Source organism: Raphanus sativus, chromosome 8 (genome assembly GCF_000801105.2).
Source record: "Raphanus sativus cultivar WK10039 chromosome 8, ASM80110v3, whole genome shotgun sequence".
NCBI lineage: Eukaryota > Viridiplantae > Streptophyta > Magnoliopsida > Brassicales > Brassicaceae > Raphanus > Raphanus sativus.
This window is the reverse complement of record NC_079518.1, coordinates 15807239-15827105: the sequence shown is the minus strand read 5'-3', so window position 1 is coordinate 15827105 and position 19867 is coordinate 15807239. Positions and strand designations below refer to the sequence as shown.

The following is a 19867-nucleotide window of genomic DNA, read 5'->3' as shown; positions in this document are numbered from 1 at the left end:
TCTAAACTATATACCTTAAACCCTAAAACATCAAATATAAACCCTAAATCCTAACCCTTCAAATCTAAACCCTTCATTAAAAATAGTGGTAAAAGTGGTTAGTGTAAACATGAAAAGTGGTACTATGAAAATAGTATTTTTAGCAATTTCTCCTTTTTTTTTTTTTGAACAAACCCCATATTCTTCTTTATATCATCTTTTAGAACAGTATTGATCTATACTATGCAGAATTCCCAATACATTTTATAGATTCCGTCATTTTTAGAGTAATTTACATTGTTATGTCATTTCTTTATTTAGAACTTTTAAAATAACTTTTGGTATATATTATTCTACCAATCAAATGCTCGCATTTTAAATAATTTAGAAATTTCAAAGAAATTAAAGGCCTATTGTATCTCTCATAATATTTTTCAAATACCTAACTTAATGCAATTAAGTTTAAATTGTATATATAGAAATGTATCATATCTTTAGAGAATATTCAATTTTAAATCTCTGTACTGACAGATTTTAATATTTTACACCGCCTTTTTGATCCATATTTCTTTTCTCTTTCATATCAAACTTGATTTTCATGGTGTTGACCTTCTCAAGCAACAACCAATTGATATATAGACCAAATGGAAAAATAGAAAGATAATTGCAATAGGAAAACTTACTTTTCTTTCAAAACTGATTTGACATTTAGCTTAATGTTTATAAATTTTGACCTCTCTTTTTTAGTCCTGACGTAGCAATATGAAACTTTTAATGTATCTCTTCTCGTCTGCTCTTCTCTTTCTTCTTGATAGTTCTTTCAATTTTCTTAGCAAATATATATTGTTTAATTGGCTTTTTTGTGTAATAGCCATTTTTGGAAGAGAAATTAGGTAAGTGACAATGATTTTGACATAATGTAGTGTCTAACATTTAAGCCACAAACTATCCGATTTTATCCCTGCAGGTAAAAGGTTCTCATTTGCAACTTGTAAGTTACAAATGAGAGAATAAGTGACGTCGTTTTTTGGTGATGTAGTGACAACCACATGTTGATATATAGCATAGTACAAATCATTATTAAAATAGAATAGTAACAAACAAAATAGCACAATACATATTGTTCAAATTTTAAAATGTCCATGAATGCAGTGGTATTGCTCACCCGACGTTAACCCAAACCTTCTATAATCTAAACCCAAAACACTAATCAATAAATCCTAAAAAAAAATATAAAAATCCTAATCTAAATATCAAAGTATGCAAATAGTATATGTTATGAAGCATTATAAGAATATAAACTTCAAATCCAAATAGAATTAAACAAAATAAAATAGTATATATTTTAGATTAAACTAAACCCTAAACTTGAATTCCTAACCCAAACCAAAATGCAAAATATTTTAGATTAAACTAAAATTGGAAATAGTATATAATATTTTCTACTATTAACTATACTACATGAAATGGAAAGGAAAAAGATTTGATTGTGAAATACATATGTTTGACTAAAATAGTATATATTGGTGAAATTATGAAAATAATATATATTTAAGATTAAACTAAACTCTAAACTTGAATTCCTAAATTCAAACCTATACCCAAATATAAAACATTTTAGATTAATATATTCTACTATTAACTATACTACATGAAATGGAAAGGAAAAAAACTTGAAATAGAAATCCATATGTATGACTAAAAAAGTGATGACATCGATACCTGTAGATGTGAACAATAGTAAATTGATTTGTTCAACACAAACGCAAAGTAAGGCGTCCGCGCCACATCCGTTCTTACCGCATATAATTAATTGTGATAAATATGTGTTCTATTCCATTTATACAAAGTAGTACGTCTTATAGCACCAAACAGTGAACACTTTTGTGTATGATATAAGTTAACTGAATTGGTCTTGAAAGGTGAATATAATGAATTTAGATATGTATCTATATTTACATATTATGCTGAGTTTAACAGATTGTTTAATAAAATAAAACAAATATAATACATATTATTTTACATTTCTATTCTACATGAATATAATAGAATAGAACATAATTAAACAGAAACTGTTCATCTTCTCTAATCAACTTTAGATCATTCACGACGATCAAATACAAGTGTATCTTACGATGATTGACATCAGTGGAGATAGTACATGTAACCGATTAGTAAAACAAAGAGGTTAGGACAATTGAGGAAAACCTCGCTGCGGCACCGTTTACGTTTGACAGTGATTTCATAGATTTTAGATGCGACGAAGCTTTCCGTCATTAGTCAAGCGAGTCGTTAGAGACAGACATCTCCTCGCCAACGATACTCCGGGAATAAATCACACAGTGGATCAACATTGAGATAGAAAACACACTTTTGAAAAAGTATCAACAAAAGTTATTTTCATAAGTTAGGTGAATCTTAAAAGAGACAATTAGGTGAATCTTAAAAGAGACAATTAGGTGAATATACACAATGGAAGTCAATATTAGTGAATTACACATCGAGGGACATTAATGGTTTGGATCATGCCAATTACAAACTGAACGAACGATTATGCCCCTATGTCATAATGAAAAAAGTGAGATGGTGTTAGTGCAGAGAGAGTACAACACTCTTTTTATTCCTTCAATTCTTCCTCTTATCTTACACTCTCTCTCTCTCTTTCTTCTCCTCTCCTCTCATGTTCTCGTTCTTCATCTCTTTCATTTTTTTTCATTATTTTTTTTTATCACCAATGTTTTTTTTCTTTTGATTCTCTTCATTTCTTCTTCTTTTGTTTCTCCCTCTTTTTAAATATCTTTATTGATTCTTCATTTTTTGATAATACATAAAATTTTAGATTCCAATTTTTTGAAACTACTGCAAAAACCAAAAATAATTTGACGTCAAATCTAGATAAAACCATTGAATCATTAATCTTGAAAGTTATTAATTCTCTTATGTTGTATTTCTAGTAAATCATATTTACAATATAACTAACTTATCTAGTATAAATAATATAATAGATAAGATAGTTACTAAAATTTAAATTAACGAGTAAAAACAAAGTTAGCATGCAATAATCATTATTGTAGGTTGTTAATAGCTGGTATATCATTTAAAAAATATAGTAGCTGTTAATATATGTATTAATTGTTACTTATCATATAGAACATATAATAAATAATCATATTAACATAGATCTGACATAGTGTTATATATGATCTAACATAACATGTAGCAGATAACAAATATATATCAGGTAACATAACATGTATCTGGTAACAAAACATCTATCAATTTTTCTATTTCAAAATATATATCAGGTAATAGAACATGTACCAAGTAACAAATATTTTATCAGATAACAACAAATCTATGTAGCATACTACCCATTTATCAATAATTTGATATCAAACTATGTATAAGTTAAAATAACATGTAAATGTAACAAAATAATTTATCAAATAAGTTATTTACAAACTTTGTTATTGAGTAATGTTTATTAATAACACGTTAACCAAGTCAGTAACTTAACAATATACTATGTAATTCTGTATTATTTTCAATCTAACACATTATTTAACGGTTACATATAAAGTTAACTAACTAATATTAAAGTTAACGAGTAAAATAAAAAAACTTTGCATGTTATAAAACAAGTTAGCATGTTAACAATAAAAGTAGCGTATACATACATATGTTTACTTTTACATAAATGGTTAACCTGGTAACATAAATCACCTAAAATCAGAAAATATAATCCTATCGACCTTCATAGGCATACACGTAGAACTTTTTTAAGGCTTAAGTCGACTCTGCCGTTCGATTATACTCTGCCACCACATCTTTTTAATCAGCTCTGTCCAAGTTCTTGATATGTTCCTAGAAACAAAATCAGAACAAACCTCATTGATATCTGATGAAAGCAATCAAAATCTAACAAAATATTTATCTCGAATGGCGCTAAAAACTGAAGATCCATTAATTCAAAAAACGACAATCATCAAAAATTAAATCTTTAAAGAAAAAAACTGAAACAACCATAAATGAAGTTGATAATAAAAAATTTAAGTGAATAAATGTAAAATAGAGAAAGAAGAAAGAAATGAAGGAAAGAAGATGCATAATTTTCACGTCCATCAGACTTAATTTTCATGGATGAGAGGGTTTTAGGAGAGAGACAGGAGAAAACAACTTAATTTTCACGTCCATCAGACTGACACAGACTGTGTGACACAGGTATCAAAAGCTAAAGCATCATGCAAGCTGTATAGATTAGGGGTAATATCATCACAAAATTAATAACACTTAAGAGATGGTAGATAGCAAATTAAGGTTGCATCTGTGCCTTTACACGCCAATTATCTCATCTTAAAAAGCCACGTTTTTCTTTTACATTCACTAATTATTAATTAGTTTCTTTTTCTTTGCAGGCTCTACCGGTTGGAATAAAAGGTAGTATGGAAATATTATAGGAAAGACACAGATTGTATTGATGTATTAGGGAAATTGGTCATCTAGTGAATTATGTTTTTTTAGCGTCATCTCACCCAAATATATATTGTTTAATTCTATTACGCAGGTGACAGTAAATATTTTACAATTGATATTCTTATGGGTTATTCCATCAAATATACAAAAAATTTATAAAGTAAAAAAAAAAAAAATGAAATATAAAAACAAATTATGATCAATACGAAGCTGATTAAAATAAATTGTCTCACATTTTAAATAAGCAAAAAATAAAACTAACATAGGTTAAATTAAATAAGTTTAGCCCGCAATCAAAAATAGCCACATGCTTTCAAACCGTGGATATCTAGTATTAGTTACTGTTGCACAAAAAAAAACTAATATCGTTTATTAGGTTTAGGAATTTTGGGGTACCTAACTAAAGTCAGATTTCTCTCCTTTTCTAGAAAGAGAGTTTTCTCTCGTATTCTCTTCCTCTCTTATCATAAAAATATCTTTCAGAGAGGTTAGAGATCATTTTGAGAGCGGGAAATACTGTCATTTTTATATCGGTTTCGATTTCATCCGACCGGTCTCCGACTGCGGCGTTCTCGTCTTCTCCTCCGGCGATGGACGACTAGCAATTTGTCTTCGAGAAACGATGGCTTCCTTAGCATTGTTATCGCCAGCTCCTTTCTGGATTTTTTCTTGAAGCCGTTTGATCTGCGTTCTAGGTCTTCTCCGCTCAACTGTCTTTCGATCTTAATCTTTGATGTTTCTTCTCTCCCAATCGTTTGGGTTTTTGCATCTTGAAGCTTATCTTTATTTATAAAGATGTCCGATTTTGCATGTAAGAAAGTTGGAGGCTTTGGTTCAATTGAAGGCGCTTGTTGTATCCTCTGTGAATCGTTGATGCACCAGTATTATTCTTCCGTTCGAGCTTCGATGAAGTCTGTTATGTTGAGCGACTCCTCCTCTGGTTCGACTTCGCTTACGGCGGAGATCTGTCGTGTCTTTGCTCTGGCTCCGGTGGAAGCAGCTGCCTCGTACCTTGAAGTGTGTTCATTGATCGCTGGGTGATCAGACACGTGATGGATGACGCAGATTCTCCTTCTTCAACGGGTTTCTCCTATGGGTTTATGGTCCATATTTGTAAAACTTAGTCCGGCCTGTTTGTTGGGCTTTTTGTAATGTTACATTGGACCTTGCCTGTTGTGCATTGTCCTTCTGAATAAATTTCCAGTTGACAAAGAAAAAAGATTTAGGCATTTGGGACATTGTTCGGTCCTTTATCTCTGGTATTCAGTATTGAATAGTTTGTTTAGGAGATTTTAAGATTCATTTAGGAACCATTAATTTTTTTGATCCGTTAGGAATTCCGGACCGATGTGTTAAGAATTCCGGATCATCATCAGTTCAGATACTAAAGCTAAAAACCGTTTATAAGATTAGATAAATCAAACAATTACATTAATCATATAATAAATAAATAGATCTTTTCATATATTTTATATTTTGATTTTTTTAGAAAAACTATAAATTACTAAAATTGTTACAAATTCTACATCAAACATTATGTAACTAATGATTTATTTATTTTTTTATAAAAGATATGAATGCACATAAAACTATATGAATAAGAAATTTCATATAGTTTTCTTATTTTCTATTTTATATATTATATATTTAGTTATTCTAGTTTTCTTGATTTTATATCAAATGATAATATATGATAGATGTTTAATGTAGTATTTCTATTTCTTATATTGTATGTTTGTTTTTCTTACATTTATTTACTTATAAATATATTTAAAAATAATAAATGTTTAAACTATACATTTTTCAGATAGATGTTAATGCAATCTTTACATTTTTATATTGCATATTTACTTATTATTTATTTTACTAATATTGTATATTTACTTATTATTTATTTTACTAATATTGTATATTTTTCAAATAGATGGTTTATATTTTATATTTACTTATTATATTTTCTTAATATTTTTATATTTATTTATTATAATTTCTTTCTTTACTATATATTTTCTTATATGGTATATTCTCCTATGATTTATTTTTCTTATATTTTATATTACATATTCTAATATTATAATAGTTTTTAATGTAATATTTTATTTCTTATACTAAATATTTATTTATTATTTATTTTACTATGCATTTTAGATAGATGTTTCATTTAATTTTTTTATTTCGTATATTGTATATTTATTTATTTCTATTTCTTATATTGTTTATTTATTTATTTTATTTTTGTTTTTATGTCAAATGATAATGTTACGATAGATGTTTTATGTAGTATTTTTCTTATATTGTATATTTATTATTAATTTATTTCTTTATATTGTATATTTACTTTTGTTTTATTTTTATTTTTATTTGCCAATAATGCCACATCACATTTTTGGAAGAAAGCAATTTCGCTGATGTGGACTCTCCAAATTTTATATTTATTTATTCTAATATTACAATAGATTTTTAATGTTATATTTTATTTACTATACATTTTTAGATTGATGTTTAGTTTAATTTTTTATTTCTTATATTGTATATTTACTTATTTGTATTTTTTATACTGTATATTTACGTATTCTATTTTTTTTTGTTTTTATATCAAATGATAATAATACGATAGATGTTTAATGTAATATTTCTATTTCTAATATTATATATTGACTTGATGACAAAAAAAAATTATATATTGACTTATTATTTAGTTTTCCGTATATTGTATATTTACTTTTTTAGTAGTAACGCCACGTGTCATATTCCGGGAGAAGTTTTTTTTGATGATGTGGATGCTCTATGGAGCCTCAAAAGCGAACTTTTAATAGTATAAATATACTAGGGGTTAATCCGGGCTACGCCGGGACAGTTTTGATTTTTCAAATATTTTGTATACAATTATTTCATTGGATGTTGTATTCTGAAGTATATATTTTGTGAATTTATGAATATTTTCTATTTTTTCTAAATGCAGATTCAATATCTTATCTTTTTTTTAACGCTGATTTATTATGATATTACAATTATTAGGAACATTACATAGACGATTCGACAATCGACAATACTACCTGTCTTATGAAGATCTACGCCTAACTGCATCATCTGAGCCGTCCTATGAAGATCCACGCCTGACCAGATTTACTTGCACCATGTTGAAGATCTCTTGTAATCCTTCCTTCCATAATCGCATAGTTGCATGTAATCCTTCCTTCCATAATCTGAATAGTTGCCTAATAAATCGCGCTCTCTCCGGGACTTGAAACCTGGATTTGAGAAAATCTGCAATAAATTGCATAGTCTGGGAGTCGAACCCCAGACCTGGGTGTAGTAGCCTTTAGACCTTAACCATTAGGCTAATGTGCTTCCACAAATATTTTCTATTTATAGTATGCATAATAAAGAATTTGAATATTTTTTTAGTTTTTAGTTATTTTATTTTACATTGATGTAAACATTTTTGTGATAGCTGAATTTTTTTGTTTGTATTTTTTTATAGTTTAACCTTTGAAAGTTTTGTATATATTTGAACTCTTACTTCTATTTTTTATGAGATATAATAAATATTTTCCAACTGAACTTTATATTATATAATCAGAACATTTGATATTATATATGTTTTTATTTTGACTAAAAATATTTTTTTCTTATCATTTTGTTTTTGTTTTTGAAATTGGCTTTCAAATTAACCAAATCAAATGTCAATCAAAAACCAAAAACATAAACCGCATCCCAATATCATATTCACATTAATCTTAACCAAATCAAGTGTCAATAACCAAAAACATAAACCAGATCCTAATCTCATCTCCACGTTGACGGAAACGAATCGTGCCCGTAAATTAATTTTGTATTTTATCACGTCAAATTTTTCTATTGTTTTGCAAATCAAATTACAAATCAAAAATAGAATCATGTTTTTAAAGTTTATTCTAATTTAGTTTCTAACATTATGTCACTTCGATTATTTTTAACAAAGAAACATATAACTAATAGTTGTATCCTTAATATAAATCTACTTTAGTTTTTTGAATTTGTTTTTCACTTTTATATACAATCACATGAAAAAAGTAAAATAATATTATCATAAACTAAGCTTGCCATCATTTGCATTTGTCATGGAAAGTCACTCTCTGTCGATGACTTGGAAAACCATTTTTTATAACAACTCCTTTTTTCTTCTCTATATGTGTTTGCTTCTTGAAAATTTCCGCGAAAAATCACCTATTTCATACAATCAAATTTTGAATTGTGAGATGTGTCAAAAAGGTCTCTATGATTGAATTAGAGACTTAAGGGTAAGGAAATATTGGTGTAGAGAATCGGTTTCAGCGCATAGTTTGCTTTTCTCCTTCACCCTTCTTTTCATTCTCAAGCTTATTCATGTTCTTTTTCAATCATGGTGATCAGTTTCTTTCTTTCTTTTTTTAATTGCTGTCTTGACTTCTTTTTTGTATAGCTAAATATAGGATAATTCTATGAATCAGTTGATGTACAACTACAAAAATTGGATCCTTGTGTGTTTAGCGATGTCTAAAGTAGAAGTTTTTATCATCATTTGGCTTTGTTTTTGCATTTTTATATTTATACCTTTGTAGCAGTTTCGTGCCATGATTTTTCGTGGTAGATTTCGTTGTGTGCTTCATCTATGAAATCTTTTGTGATTATCACCTTTGCTCTTTGTTAGCATCATGTTATTTTGTAAATTTTAAAGTTCTGGTTTGCGGCAGACATGAGAAATAGGAAGATAAGCACCATCTCCAACCATACTTCTGAGCCATTGTAAACTAGAAACTATTGTCATTTTTGAACTGAATCCGTGACATGAGTGGAGGAGAAAATGCTCTACTGAGCTAACGGTGGAGGAAGGGCAGCTAGAAGCCCGGTAGCAAAGCAAGGCAAAGCAGATCCAAAAGAAGAAGGAAGTCGAGCTTTCGTTCGAACTACAGTATTTATTATTCTATTTAGGTAATTAGAAATATCGTAAGATAAGAAAGAATTGACAAGCGGATAAGTTTTCTAGTTGGCGCAGTTGGAAGTTGCTTGGAAGGATCTGTGCTGGTTGGTAGACTTGCTAGAGTGGTTGCTTTTGGTTGACATAGATCCATAGATATGTGCTAGCAGTCGTCTCATAGAGCACTGCGGAAATCGAAGTCAAGGGGTAAGGTGTAGTCAGCTTCCCCGCTCACGTTTCGGGTTGCTAAGGTCAGATTCTTGAAACAACAGTCCTAGGAGGGCCAATTGATTGACCGAGATGGGAATCAATGCCTAGTCAAATTGGATCCTTGTGTGTTTAGCGATGTCTAAAGTAGAAGTTTTTATCATTATTTGGCTTTGTTTTTGCATTTTTATATTTATACCCTTGTAGCAGTTTCGTGCCATGATTTTTCGTGGTAGATTTCGTTGTGTGCTCCATCTATGAAATCTTTTGTGATTATCACCTTTGCTCTTTGTTAGCATCATGTTATTTTGTAAATTTTAAAGTTCTGGTTTGCGGCAGTTGGGTCCTTTTCATTATGTTTTGGCAACGCCACTATTTGTTGCTTTCAAGATATTGCTCTGTACATCTTAAAGATCAATATGGTATCCTCTTTAACTTGTAATATTAATCGCGGCTGTGTTTATGGATGATGTGTTTGTTTATGATAGATGGTTGTGTCCCTCACTCCTTGTGTTGCAATTGTTCATGATGAAAGATTTGGTTGTGTCTTACCATTGCTTGTGTGTGTTTATGGCTAGTGTGTTTGCTTATGGTAGATCTGGACTTGATTTCTTAATTATTGTTCAATAATACTTACCATTATTCCAGAAAGTTGTCACTCGTTATGTTTTCTATTTCTTAATTGTATATTAATTTACTTATTTTTTATTTTTTATATTGTATATTTACTTATTCTAATTTTCTTGCTTTATATTGTATGCTTATTTTTCTTATATTGTATATTTACTTATAAAAATATTTAGAAATAATAAAAATGTAAAACCGTATATTTTTTAAGATAGGTGTGTAATGTAGTTTTTACATTTTATATTGTATATTTACTTATTTTTACTTTTCTTATATTGTATATTTACTTATTCAAGTTGTTTTGCTTTTATATCAAATTTTGATATTATTATAGATGGTTAATGTAATATGTCTATTTCTTATATTTCATATTTAATTATTATTTATTTTACTACATATTTTCAGATATCTCAGATATATTTTTGATGTAGTTTTTTATTTCTTATATTGAAAGTTTACTTATTTTTTATTTTTATCTTGTATATGTACTTATTCTCATTTTAATATTACGATAGTTGTTTATGTAATTTTTATATTTCAAAAAAAAAATTATATTTCTTATATTTTATATTTAATTATTATTCATTTTCTTTATATTTCATATTTACTTATTATTTATTTATTTTTTAATAATGCTAGGTGGCATCTTTTAAAAAATATTACATTTAGTTTTTTCTTGGAAATAATAAAAATGTAAACTAAATGTTGTAATACTACATTTTCTTATATTGTATATATTTTTATTCTAATTTTGGAATTTATTTATTCAACTTTTAAATATAAAATGGTAATAGTATATTATGGACATTTTAATGTAATATTTCTTAGATTATATAACATAATTTTTAACGCTGATGTGGACGTTCAGGGGCGGACCCAAAAAATAATTTGATGTGGGGCACAATATATAAATTTATGTTATATAAGTATAATTAAATTAATTGATTTAAACTATATTATTTTTAAAATACATTAGTCATTAAATGTAAAATATAAATATATATTTTTGTAATTTTAAATATATATTTTCAGTAATATCATTAAATTATATATGCATAAAGTATTTAAAAGTGACTGAAATACTATAAGTTGGATACTGTTTTCAAGAAGAAAACTCAGTAAACAATACTCTAATATATTTAAGGCATAAGGTTAGGTTTATAAATTTATAGAAATAATTTAAGAAATTTGGTTTATTCATTTTCATCACAAATATAAAATATTTATGAAAACAGTCATATTTTAGATATAAATTTGAAAAGTAAATTTGTGGTAAATTAGAGTTTTGCCTATGAAAAACAGAAATAAAACAGTTGTTAAAACATAGTTATGATAACAAAATCAAAAGAAAATATTTGATTAAGTAGTAATTAAAAGTTGTAGAAACATTGAAAATGCCCAAATGCAACACTTTGATTCGAACCTGATACCGGGTGAGGCACAATATATCCCTTGTTACCAAATTAGATACATTGTCCTCTTTTCATATTGTTAGTTACATAGAAATAAATTGAAGTAGTATGTGGCACGTGCTACAAATACTATCAAGATGAGTCTGTCTCTTTGGACGTTCTATGAAGCTTCAAAAAATCATTTCTATTACTGCAGTAAAGATTACACAAATTATCTATTTAAAAATATTAATAAGACTATGGACAGAGATTCAATTATAGAAATCCACCATTAATGATGCCCTTATCAATATTATCAATTTAGAATCATCTTTATTTTTTTGCCATTATATCTACCTGGAATATTACTTTCTATGCCATTGTACCTATCTTTAAAACAAAACAACTTTTAATTCTATCTAATCTACTTTTTGAAAACCCACGATCTACTTCTATAAAAGCAGTTGGATAATGGAGTGGAGCAAAGGATCGTACTCTTCTAACGCTAAAAGCCTAAAATAGTACATAGTCCAACCATCTTTTTTAGTATCTGGATTTTCCTCAAATCATGTTCTCAAACCCATATTATAAATAGATATATTACTTTCATAATAAGGGATTGATTGTGCATTTTTTTTTCTTTGTCAACGGATTGATTGTGCTTCTATTTAGCATCAATAAGGTCATAATATCATCAGTTAAATTTCAAAAAAAAATATATATATATATCCGCATTTAAAAGGATGGGCCGAAATCTAATGTGTTATTATAACTTTGATTTCCATATAGAGTACTAGTATTTTGTTAGGCCGAGGGAAAAGAAAAAAAAAAGTAGAAAAAGATAAAAGGGCTTTGTTGACCGACCCAATGCGAAACTTGAAAACTCTTCTTTCTCTCTCTATTTTAAATCTTTGCCGACAGAGAAACGGGCACTTTGCTTCACTCGACACATGCATATGTCAGTCTTAACTCCCTAACTCTTTCCCCGCAATCCATGCTCCACTTCCTTTAACCTCTCAACAAATTATTTTCCTCATTTTCCCCGCAATTTAATTTTCTCTCTCTCTCTCTCTTTTTTTTTTCCTTTTTGGGTTTGATGAAGCCGAAGAATTATTCTCCGATGGAGAAACCCATCTCCGTCGTAACTGGAAAATTCCGAAGCAGCAACAACAACAACCATAGTAACGTCTGGTTCGTCGTCCCTCTCTTCATCCTCCTCTGTTTCATCCTCCTCTGTTTCGACTACTCTGCTCTCTACATCACCGACACCACCGACGAACCCGCTTCCTCCTCCTCCTTTTCCGACACAACCCAGAAGAAACCAGTTTCTCCTCGCGACGAACCCACCACCAAAGACGTAAACGTTTCTCGACTACTCGACGAACCGCTTCCCGATTCCTGCTCCGGTCGGTACATCTATCTCCACGATCTCCCCGGTAGATTCAACAACGACCTTCTTCACAGTTGCAGTTTGATCACCAGAGGAACAGAGAACAACATATGTCCCTACCTCGAGAACTTCGGTTTCGGTCCTGAGATTCAGGATCCGGACAACGTCCTGCTGAAACAGAGCTGGTTCTCCACGAATCAGTTCATGCTCGAAGTGATCTTCCACAACAAGATGAAGAAGTACACTTGCTTGACGCACAACTCCTCTCTAGCTTCCGCGGTCTTCATTCCCTTTTACGCGGGTATCGACATGAGCAGGTATCTCTGGGGTTTCAACATCTCCGTGAGAGACTCCTCCTCCCACGAGCTCATGGATTGGCTCGTGAAACAGAAAGAGTGGAGTCGGATGTCCGGTAGAGACCATTTCTTCGTCGCGGGAAGGATCGCTTGGGATTTCAGGAGACAGACTGATAACGAATCCGACTGGGGAAGCAAGCTCAGGTTCTTACCAGAGTCGCAGAACATGTCGATGATGTCTATCGAATCCAGCTCTTGGAACAACGACTACGCTATCCCTTACCCCACCTGCTTCCACCCTTCGTCTGTGGATGAGATCTCCGAGTGGCAAGATCGGATGAGGTCTCGGAAACGGGAGTATCTGTTCGCCTTCGCGGGCGCTCCGAGGCCCGAGTATAAAGACTCGGTTCGAGGGAAGATTATAGATGAGTGTTTGGAGTCGGATGATCAGTGTTACTTGTTGGACTGTAACTATGGGAAAGTGAACTGTGATAACCCTGTCAATGTGATGAAGGTTTTCAGGAACTCGGTGTTCTGTCTTCAGCCGCCGGGAGATTCTTACACGAGAAGATCCATGTTTGATTCGATACTGGCGGGCTGCATCCCTGTGTTCTTCCATCCGGGGACAGCCTACGCTCAGTACAAGTGGCATTTGCCCAAGAACCACAAGAGTTACTCGGTTTATCTACCGGTTAAGGATGTGAAGGAGTGGGATATCAAGATCAAGGAGAGGTTGCTTGAGATTTCAGAGGAAAGAGTGGTGAGGTTGAGAGAAGAGGTGATTAAGTTGATACCGAGTGTGGTTTACGCTAATCCGAGTTATGGATCGGAAGGGAATGAAGATGCATTTGAGCTGGCTGTAAAGGGAATGCTAGAGAAGATTGAAGAAGTGAGAGAGATGATGAGACAAGGGAAGGATGGTGGTGAAGGGTTTGATGATAGGGATGATTACAAGTATACATTTTCTCCATATGAAGCTCAAGTTTTGACATAAAAATTGAATATATGTCAATGTGTCTTTTTAGTTTATGTAGGTAGAAGCAATTTGTTTGCTCTAGAGTGAAAAAAAAAACGAAGAAGAACGTGTTTTGAAACAAAAGATAATCTTTGAGCTTTGCTTTATAAGTTTGGTTAACTTCATGGATATTTTGAAGGATCTAGTAGTGTAGTATGCTGTATAAAGATGGTTGAATACTCCATAAACATAGTGAAAACAAAATGACAAAATCTAAAATGCATGTTTTTTATTTAATTAAAGTAACAAACTCTGTCCCACTTGTGGTGAATCCACTGAAACGCTGAATCACTTGCTCTTTCAGTGTAGAGTCAGCCTGAAAGTCAGCCTGAAAGAGAAGTCCGTACTCCTACAATCTTTCCTAAAGTCAGCCTGAAAGATAAGCCCTTACTCCGAAATGTTAAGTGTTGATTGAGAAAGTTAAATAAGACTCTAAAGAGAAATTGATCCTGAAGAATCTAGTTTGGTCTTCAGGAGAAGTCTGACTGAAAGAAGAGGAATAGTTAACCTTGAATGCTATTAAATAATTCTACAAGTACATTGAGTTGGGTTAAGTATAGAATTGTGTGGTGTCAAGATGGTTAATACTCTCACGTATTAACCATCTTGAGAGAGAAACTTAGAGAGAGGTTTTTATTACGTCTCCCCTGCATTTGGTGATTCAACAATTCACAGCAAGATTGTCTGGCGCACTAAAGGAATGGTGGAATTCCCTCGGGGAATACAGACAGCAGCAAGTTTATCAGACAACAATTCCGTTGCTACTAGGAGAAATCCACAGAGAATTTATTGGCACTCCAACACATCAAAAGGAACAAATTCAAGAAGAATTCTTCTCGGCAAAATGTTGTTCTCTAAAAAAGAAAGATCTTGCGAAGCATTTTGAAAAACAGACGAGAAGATATTATGCGCTAAACGGACTCAATAATCCAAGCCTGAAGCATGTCTATCTATCGTCCATTGATGATTATCTTAGTCAGCAGACTAAGTTGTACATCAGAGATCAAGGACAAACAATTGAAGAAATCTCCATTGGTCAAATCCAGCAGTATGTCTTCAGAACTCTCGACAAACTTTGCAAGCAGAAGGAGTTCTGGATGGAGTTTATGGATCGATCGAAGCAGCTATCAAAAATATGTGCAAGACCAGATCTATCGATCAAATGCTCGAAGTCCAAGAAATCATGCTCTTGTGACTCTAATGGAAAGCGCAAGAAATTCAAAAAGCGTTTTTCAAAACGCTCACCAACCTTCAGGCGCAAGAGATTCTTTCGAAAGAAAAGAAGCTTCAAGAAGTCAACAAGGTGCTTTCTATGTCGAAAAGAAGGACATTATGCTAAGAATTGCCCTAACAAGTCAAAGAAGAAAAAACAATATCTAATCAGTTCGATATCAAAGATCGCACCAGATATTGACATCGACACCCACGACTTGGAATCAGTTCTATCTTATGATAGTGACGACAGCGGAGCCATTTGTGGATACTCCGACTCCGACTCTGACGATTCCTCTGAATCATCTCACGACGAAGACGAAGATTGCTGCTTCAAAATCACAGAGATACCGAAGCAAGAAGAAAAATACCCTCCGCATCTTCAGGTGAAGATCTCTGATCCGGCCCATAAAGAAAAACCAGTCGATGCCATCGCATTCATAGATACTGGGGCCCACACGACGATAATAAATCCGAAAATTCTCCTGTCTTCTATGTGGCTACCGCATCAACAAGAATTTCGTGTGGCAAATTCAGGATCATTATCCATCAAACTCAAATCAAAGCCAATTACAATTGAGCTTTTTCCAGGATGCCGAATCACGACTACAGTCCTTGGATCAACAGCACCAGGCAAAGACGTAATATTAGGGTGGGATTCATATTGCACTTTCAAAAAGTCATTCAACATCTCGATCGAACCAGAAGGCATACGATGGAAGAATTTCTACAAATCTTTCACTACTGTACCACGACTTTTCGCAGTAGAAGAATATGTTTCTCAGGCATATGCAAAAAACAAAGAAGAAATGACGAAATATTCATGTGCAGAGTCTCATACGGAATTCCTTCAAAAATGCAGCAAACCACTATGGCTCAACTCCCAGTTCTTTGTTTCGTTACCTTTCAAAGAAAACGTCCTAACCACACCGACAAAAGCAAGTCACGCGGGGATGCCACCAACCCTTTTGAAGCAAGCTAACGAAGAATGCGATCAACTAGTAGAGCAAGGAGTAGTTTCAAACACAACTTCTCCATGGGCATGTAAGGCATTCTACGTGAATAACCGTGCGGAGCAGGCAAGAGGAAAACTCCGGCTAGTAATTGACTACAAGCCATTAACCCAATTTCTCCAAGACTTCAAGTTTCCCCTACCAAACAAAAAGGCACTTCTTCAGCACCTTCAAGGAGCAACTGTATTCTCAAAGTTTGACCTCAAGTCTGGATTTTGGCAACTTGGCGTTCAACCAGAAGAAAGATACAAGACCGCATTTTGTTTGCCAAACCGGCACCTCCAGTGGAATGTCCTACCTTTTGGTCTAAAGACAGCACCGTCACTGTTTCAGGAGGCAATGTTACGTATATTCAAGCCTCTTCTCGAATCGGCTTTAATATATATAGACGACATCCTGCTATTCTCGTCAGATGAGAAGGAGCATGTTCAACTCCTTCAACAATTCCAAAGTATCATCCTACAGTATGGAATTATGCTATCGGCCCGCAAGATGGTTATAGCCCAGCCCGACATTGAATTCCTTGGAATGCAGATAAAAGATGGCAATTTTACACCTCAGGCCCATTTAGCTACGACGCTTCTCGATTTTCCCGACGAAAACCTAACTAAGCGACAAGTCCAGCAATTTCTTGGTGTAATCAATTATGTCGGCGACTTCATCCCGCAACTTTCGCAACTGACAAGACCACTCCAGAAGATGCTGACAAAGAATCCACCTCAATGGGCAAACCGACAAACCGAGGCGGTCAAAAGCCTAAAACTAGAGGTGCAGAGGCTACCACCTTTAAAGATTCCTTCCACAAGAACGCGCATACTGCAGACTGATGCAAGTGACAAATATTGGGGAGCTATTTTATTTGAAGAGATAAACGGGAAACGTCAAATCTGCGGATACGGAAGCAGACGCTTTAAAGATTCTGAAATGCATTATCACTCCACGTTCAAAGAGATATTGGCGGTCAAGAAAGCTATCGAGAAGTTCGAGTTTCATCTGATTGGACATAAATTTCGAATCGAAATGGATATTTCATCTTTTCCGAAGATGTTACAATTCAAGCAGAAGATGGTCCCACACCAACAATTATTGAGATGGAGCGAGTGGTTTTCGAAATACGACTTCGAATCCGTCTATTTAAAGGGCTCGAAGAACACTCTAGCAGACATGCTCAGTAGAAACCCACCAAAAGAAATACATATGATGGAAAGCTCTAACTCAAAGAGTTTCTACAACTTCGTAGCCAACATGCCTGAAGACGCCCAAGAACTCATCAACAAAAACACTCTTCACGAGCGTCTCAGACAAATGGTCTTTCGATACCAGTCAACTATTCTGTCAAGATATGGACCCAGCAATCACTTCATCAGCCCAATGGGGATTCACCCTGACTTCCCATTTGCACATCTCTATAGGATCGAGAACGCCTTCATGCCAGAAGAGGTCCTTTGCTTCCTCTGGTATCTTTGCTCGAGCTACACCATCGGTATAGTTTTTGACATTCAATGGCTGTACCAATACATCAATGCTCAATTCAACGACCCTCTCCGAGGACACAACAAATGCCTCTCCACTTTCTTAACATGGTTTGCGCCGTTATCTGCCTGGAACGGTAAATTAAGAAAATCAGCAAAAGCAACTGGATTACCATTCAAGAAGTTAAGAGGCCAAGGAAGTCTTAACCCCTTCTTCAATCCTCACACCATCTATTTCTTTCACCGTCCTGTTCAAGTCAACAGCAAAACAAAAAGGTCCATGCACTACCTACACTCATCCACCACAACGACTATCAAAGAGGAGTCAGACCTGATTTCAACCTCAATGACACCAAAGCCTACGAAGACTTCCAAACTCATGCATTCCGACTCAACAATGCAATTCAGACATTCCCTATTCCTTTCAACCCGAATTGGTTCTACTACCCTATTGATTACCAGATGGATCTTGATGAAGATCTCCAATTCTTTATGGAGAAACGTGCTCCTCTGCCGGCCAGCTTAGAACCCAAGAAGAAAAGGCCCATAGAAGCTCAAGCTCCCATAGAAGCCCAAGCAACACAAGAAAATGAACAACCACAAAAATGCCCTCCAGAGTTCTTTCAAGATGCGATCCAATTCTTAGCTGTAATTCTCCTTGATCGGTTTCCGTCAATACGACTCTGTCAACACGACTTTCGGGGGAAGTGATTATCCTAACAGTGGTTGAGCTTGATCGAAAAGGCCGAGGTAGTGCCTGAATCGCTCCCTATACCTGGAAAATCATCGAACTCGTCTGATCAATAAGACTTTGTCAACACGACGTGATCGGTTAAAGACAGCTTATCCTGGTATCAGAGCAAGACTGTCTGGTGCAAAAGAAAGTTCAAGAAAGGCAGTGCAAAAGAAAATGAATTTAACTTTGAGATATTTAGTTTTATCCGAACATAATAAAATTAATTTATCATAGAGAGAAGTATTCCTTGTGTAATTGGCATCAAGTTGTTCAAATATGCAACTCCAAGGTATTCTTTTATTCTTTGGACTTCATTTCATGGGAAGCTTTCTACTGGTGATAGGGTTCAAAGTTGGAATCCAAATGCTGACGCGTCGTGTGGGTTCTGTCAAGAGCCATTCGCAGTGCCGACTCTGTAAAAAACCGTTGATGCTTGAGAAGGCGTAATGTAATGAAGACGCAGCAGTGACATAGTATCGAGTAGATCTGGCGAGTCCACACTTTTACACAGTAGTTTCTGCGATGAGGAAAGGGGTGGGGGGATCTAGAACGGACTCTGTGAAGAAACCGTTGATACTTGAGACGACGTATTGTGATGGAGACGCAGCGGTGACAAAGTAGCAAGAAGATATGGCGAGTCCACACTCTTACATAATAGTTCCGGCGATGAAGAAAGGGGTGGGAGGACCATAGGACCGATTCTGTGAAGAACCGTTGATGTTTGAGATGGCAAAGCGTGATGGAGACGAAGAAGTGACGTAGAAGCGAACAAATATGGTGAGTCCACACTCTTTCACAGTAGATCACAGAGACATTGCGGAATTTGAATAAAACAGTGTTGAATCTGAGCCAAAACCTCTGCATGGATTGTCGTCTTAAACGAAAACTTCACAATGGAAGATTCTGCAAACAAACCAAAGCCCAAAGGATGGTCGGAGCCCTGTAGAGTCTCGGTGGGGCATGACGGAGGTGATTTGACATAAGTGGTATCAGTGGTGCTGAATGAGATGCAGTGGGGTTGGAGGGAGACACAGGGATTGAAAACAACCAAACAACAGTAGCGAACCAGACAGAAAAGATTTACCGAAGATAGTGAAAACCATCTACAGCCGGAGAG

The 19867-nt window shown here is 33.5% G+C and overlaps 1 protein-coding gene across 1 annotated transcript; it reads left to right on the top strand.

Moving 5' to 3' along the window:
• The first annotated feature begins 12557 nt into the window (after window positions 1-12557).
• On the top strand, window positions 12558-14437 carry LOC108819194 (probable xyloglucan galactosyltransferase GT14). The gene has a single exon (XM_018592190.2). It carries the CDS (start codon window positions 12713-12715, stop codon window positions 14294-14296), a length of 1584 nt encoding a protein of 527 aa, XP_018447692.1. The 5' UTR covers window positions 12558-12712; the 3' UTR covers window positions 14297-14437.
• The last annotated feature ends 5430 nt before the right edge of the window (window positions 14438-19867 follow it).

Coding starts and splice junctions, on each gene's coding strand:
- LOC108819194 (XM_018592190.2), top strand. CDS start 12,713: ATGAAGCCGAAGAATTATTCTCCGATGGAGAAACCCATCTCCGTCGTA.